The sequence below is a fragment of the Brachyhypopomus gauderio genome, chromosome 17 (assembly GCF_052324685.1).
Source record: "Brachyhypopomus gauderio isolate BG-103 chromosome 17, BGAUD_0.2, whole genome shotgun sequence".
Taxonomy (NCBI): domain Eukaryota; kingdom Metazoa; phylum Chordata; class Actinopteri; order Gymnotiformes; family Hypopomidae; genus Brachyhypopomus; species Brachyhypopomus gauderio.
In genome coordinates this window covers 12,354,621-12,359,653 of record NC_135227.1, presented here as the reverse complement: position 1 = coordinate 12,359,653, position 5,033 = coordinate 12,354,621, and the positions used below count along the sequence as shown (strand labels likewise).

The window sequence follows — 5,033 nt, the reverse complement described above, 5'->3', positions numbered from 1 at the left end:
CTTGTATTGCAAAAATCACTATATAAATAAATTTGACTGACTATTGCCTGTCAACTGCCGACACACAATTGTTTTAATAGGTAGAAATTGTTAAATGCCGTTTCCAATCACTTAAGATTTAAGGAAATCCTGAGCTTTATTAGATTGCATGGCTTTTCTTTGCAAAATACATAAGCCATTTACTGGCTTACATGTTGTATTCCAAACTAATGAAACACACCTCTCACTGATCGGCAGTACTACTAGCTATCCCACAGTGACTGAGTCTAATAGATAAAACTGCCAAAGTGTGAAAGAACAAATTTGTCTGTTCATTTAATAACGTAGCATAATTAATGCCACCCAAATACATATTTCACTTTCTACTTGGGTTGCAATAGTGTGAGCGCGGGATGGGGGGGGGGGGGTCTGTTTGACATATCCAGTTTACAAGAAACTCATAGCCATTTCTAAAATGGCAAGGATTTCTAAACTGCTAAACCATACTGAGTGCAACTACCATGGAGACTACAGGAAGGTCTGTTCTCAACTTTACCCTTCCAACACCACCTGCAGGTTGGCCGTATCCAGCTCCTTAAAAGAGTCCCTGGACACTGGCAGAAAAGCAAAACATCTGTGCTGCAAACGCACCCAGCAAGACGCACGACTGCTCTGCGCTTATCGCCACGTGTTTGCGCTTGGGGTTGATTCTAGGAACCTCCAGTGTTAGTGGTACCAATTCTCAGTTTGAGGCTGTGCAGTAGATGCTTGGGCAGGCAGTCCCACATGGTCTCCAGTTGCTCTCTGTGCTGCAGGACAACCTCAATACAGGACCTATGAAGGCACACAAAAAACTGCAATGGTAACTTCCAGGTCATTGAGGTGTAAGAAATTATTTATACCAACAGTAAATGGAAAAAAGTGAAGAAGCTAGAAAAGTCCTGTATTTCCAGAGTGCACCCATGACTTGGAAAGACCATTGTATTAATTGCAACATCTAGTTGTGCATACTGGATGGTACCAGAAAAGTGCCTTATATGGTCAAGTTCTAGTTTGGTATAAGAATCAGGTGATCTTAAAAAAATAAAAATACCTCATCCTCACTTGGATATAATGGTATCAAATTAACATGAAAATACACATGATTTAGACATAACGATGCAAAACTCTAATGTTAATATGCAAAAAAAAAAAGGTGGGGCAGTTGTGTGTGACCTTGGAAAAACAAATAAACATTTAGCCTCCTTGACTTATAAGAAAACTGGAACCTTCTATTCTCTTCGATTGATACTGGAGTTTGCATTCTTTATTTTATTGGGATTTATTAACTATATTGCTGGATTACTTGGGGATCGTTTCCTGGAATAAAATATGCTGTGGGATTTAGGAACCACATCATCTCCGTGCCTCAGGACACCACTGTGCAAACAATGTGCAGCAGTGTGTGGTGACCTCGCACTCACCTGAGCAGTGACTTAGGCTGCACTGTGAAAATTAGTAGCTCGTTGCTGTGGGCCTGTTGAGAAGATGGAAACAGAACTGAAAACATCCTAAGGTTTTTCTCTCATGTTTATTGTTTTTTCCTTTCACGTTCATATCTGAACTGAAACACCCATTTTTTTACCTCCCTTCCCAAGTACTTTTGGAATGAAAAAATTGTGAAAATGAAATTAGCTGAAGCATTATTAGCATATGTGTCACGTTAAGGTAGGCAGAGTGCATGGACAGCTGTACTCACTGCTCGCTGGTGTGAAAGAAGGTTATTGGCACAGCCTCCAAACACAAATACTTCTCCATCTGGCCCCAAACATGCTGTGTGCCAAAGTCTACACACACACACACACATTAAAGAATGTAATGTGAACAGCATGCGTCATATTTGAATTTAGAAAGAATTTGCCATTAAGGCAATAAATCTGTGATGATCAACACACCTAGGACTTTCTGTGTGGTTGTGTTGAAATGGTTTCCACTCATTCCTGCTCACACAGTAGAGCCAGGCATCACCTACAGGATGCAAGCACCGAATCACTTGTAGAACATTCCCTTAAAATCTGCCACGTGACAAAGTATTGGTACTTATTTTCGCCATTACTTACTTAGTGTTTCCTTGTTGGTAGTGAAGCCACCGAAGAGGAAGATGTGGTCTGGTGACACGGGTATGAAAGAGTGCCATGAGCGGCCGACTGGACCGTGCTGAGGGACAGACCTGAAATGAGTGCAGTCACCTTAATGCAACCATGTGTTCAAACATGGACCATTTCTCAACTGTAATGGCAGCAGCAAAAAAGCAAATATAGTTTTGAATTTTTTTTTCCCCTTTTACTTTTTTCAAACCGCATACAGCAGCAATTTGAGATAGTTATTGCTAGACACCAATAGTCCATAAAACTTTACAATATGTAAATTGTTTTAGAGCCCACATATCATTCCATTCCCAGGTGTCCAAGTTGATGTAGTATAGGTCATTCAGGCGATGATCCTGTTGAGAAAAATAGTTTTTCAATAAAAATCTTTCAAATAATAATAACAAATTGGATCAAATAAATGCTCACATGGACCGTCACCCACCATATAACGGCCTCCAAAAACATAACCTCTGTTGCCAACAGTAGCGCAAGCATGGGCAGCACGTGGGGTTGGAGCATTTCCCTGCGTAGCATGCAACAAGGAAGCATTGGAGTACAGTGCATTAAAAGGATGTATTAATGAGTAGATACACATGTTTGTTTAATGATTATTTTTTTACTTTCAACATTAAAAGACTTTGCTACCTTTGTGATTGGTTGACTCCAGGTGGATGTTTCAAGATTGAGAATGTGAATGTGGTTGTTCCAGCCCCGTCCTGCATGGTTACCCTTCAAGAGATATTAGTTTTAGATAACTGCTGTAACAGTAACGTTAAAACACTGTCATTCCAGTGCTTTAGGCCAAAATCTGTTGATGCTTACCATAAGTGAATTCTCATCCAATTCAAACGTTCCTCGATGACCTGCTTGTGCCACATAGCCATAACCCCCAAAATACATTAGCCTGTAAACACAGTGGAAGGAACACTTAGAACAAACTCAACAGATGAAAGTCTCTTTATTTGGAATCAGATGGAACAGGTCACTGTTGTTCTGATGTGGTACAGGAGGGCCACAGCCCTACATAGTTTGATCTCCATCATTTTTCAGGAATGGCGTGATAAATTTACATTTATGGCATTTGGCAGACGCCCTTATCCAGAGCGACTTACATTTTAATCTCATTTTTATACAAGTGAGCAATTGAGGGTTAAGGGCCTTGCTCAGGGGCACCTCAGTCATAGCCTCAGGTCTGGGAATTGAACCCGGGACCCTTTGGTCACAAGACCAGTTCCCTAACCACCAGGCCATGACTGCCCTATAACTGATGAGCTGAAAAAGATGATGAAGCTGGGGAAACTGCAGTGTTGTGACCCTCTTGGACTGTATCTAAGTAAGACTGTCATCGAAGATGCCATTTCCAGTGAGTGGTGGACTTGGAAAAGCTCTGCCCAAACTCATCCATTCACTCTGTCTGTGGTGGACTGATGAATGCTAACCTGTTTTTGTACACCCAGCAGCCCAGCTTGTCTTTACACGTGGGAGCCAAGCCCTTCAGATCCTTCATCCTCTCCCAGCTGAATACAAGCGACCTCAGGGGCAGACGATAGACCTGATGAGTATGGTAGACCATTAAAAAGGGCTTAAATCCTATACATCAACGAACGTGCTCACTTAAGCAAAATTCCTTAAACTCAATAGTCTAGCAATAGAAATTCAAAATGCTATAATAGCAGTTTAGGGGAAAGTCTCACCAAGTTAGTATTGCCTCTAGCATGGTGGCCTCCAAAGAGATACAAGATGCCATCTACACATACACCACAGCTGCCTGACATAGATGCAGGAAGTTCTCCTTCTGACAGCTGCATTCTCCTGCAATACAGATAATTCTAGGTTGCATTGAACTTTTATTCCAAATGTTTTGCATGTGAATAGTTTGTTCAATAAATACGATCAGATTTACCATCTGCCAGTTTCCATGTTGTATATCCAAATTTCATTCTTTGGCAAGTACAAGTCAAACAATCCCATTTCTTCTGCATTCTATTAAAATGGGGGAAAAACACTCATTTGACATTGTTTCCAAAAGGAACACAGCTTCATATCTTATCAGTGCATATACTGGCTTTGCTCACCTTATATCCTCCCCAAACATACATACAGTTCCTGTCTACCACAGCAATGTGTCCACTTCGCTCTGCTGGAGTGTCCAAAGGAAAGGGCTCGGAAGTGTTAATGTCAATAACAACCTCTTCCTCAACCCAGTCAAAGTCTCTGTCATCACCTTGTGCGTCCCATTCAAAATCAAGCTCTTCTTGTTCAGAGTCATCGTCTTCATCTTGGACGTCTTGGAGACCACCGTCGTCTTCCATCTCTGCCATTCCCAACTAGTTCGCTAGAAAAAATGATCAAAGACAAGGTGACTACGTAGGCAACCTGTATGTACCTGTAGGCAACTTAGCTGTAGTCTATATTCCTTAATGTCACTACGTAGGGGTAATAACCACCCACGACTGTACAATTAACCGTTAATACAGGTTGCCAACTTGTGGGTTTTTTTCTTATGATAAATATAACGATGCTACTGATAGTCAGTGACAAACAAAAATGAGAACACCAGAGGGAAAGAATGACAGATTCGCCAATATGAATCACATTGTTTACAACACAAGATCCCCCTTTACACGCTGGAAATGGCCAAAAGCTGACTGACTGTGAATAGAAGATCTAATCCGAGGACTAAATAGACAAGCCCAGTTTGCTATTCTCAACGCATAAAAGGCTTCTCATAAAATCAGGCACACGCATTTATACTCACGTAAACAGAAGAGACAGAACTAGCAAGCTAGCTAGATACTTTTGTCGACTGGAAACGGCACTAGAACCTTACGTACTTTCACACGCAATATTTTGAAAGGCCTTAACGGGATGTGACGTCAGGCAACGGCAGGCAGACATTTTGGTAAGGTCAAAACGTTCGCGCAT

The 5,033-nt window shown here is 41.3% G+C and overlaps 1 protein-coding gene across 1 annotated transcript; it reads right to left on the bottom strand.

Annotated features, from left to right (window-relative positions):
- Nucleotides 1–138: 138 nt before the first annotated feature.
- klhdc2 (kelch domain containing 2) lies at nucleotides 139–5,019 on the bottom strand. The gene is made up of 14 exons (XM_076978167.1): nucleotides 4,867–5,019; nucleotides 4,184–4,443; nucleotides 4,012–4,091; nucleotides 3,803–3,920; nucleotides 3,548–3,660; nucleotides 2,931–3,012; nucleotides 2,754–2,837; nucleotides 2,551–2,631; nucleotides 2,403–2,461; nucleotides 2,079–2,188; nucleotides 1,914–1,986; nucleotides 1,718–1,805; nucleotides 1,443–1,495; nucleotides 139–813 (listed from the first exon to the last, which is right to left on the bottom strand). Exons 2-14 carry the CDS (start codon nucleotides 4,427–4,429, stop codon nucleotides 690–692), a joined length of 1,311 nt encoding a protein of 436 aa, XP_076834282.1. The 5' UTR covers nucleotides 4,430–4,443; nucleotides 4,867–5,019; the 3' UTR covers nucleotides 139–689.
- Nucleotides 5,020–5,033: the final 14 nt, after the last annotated feature.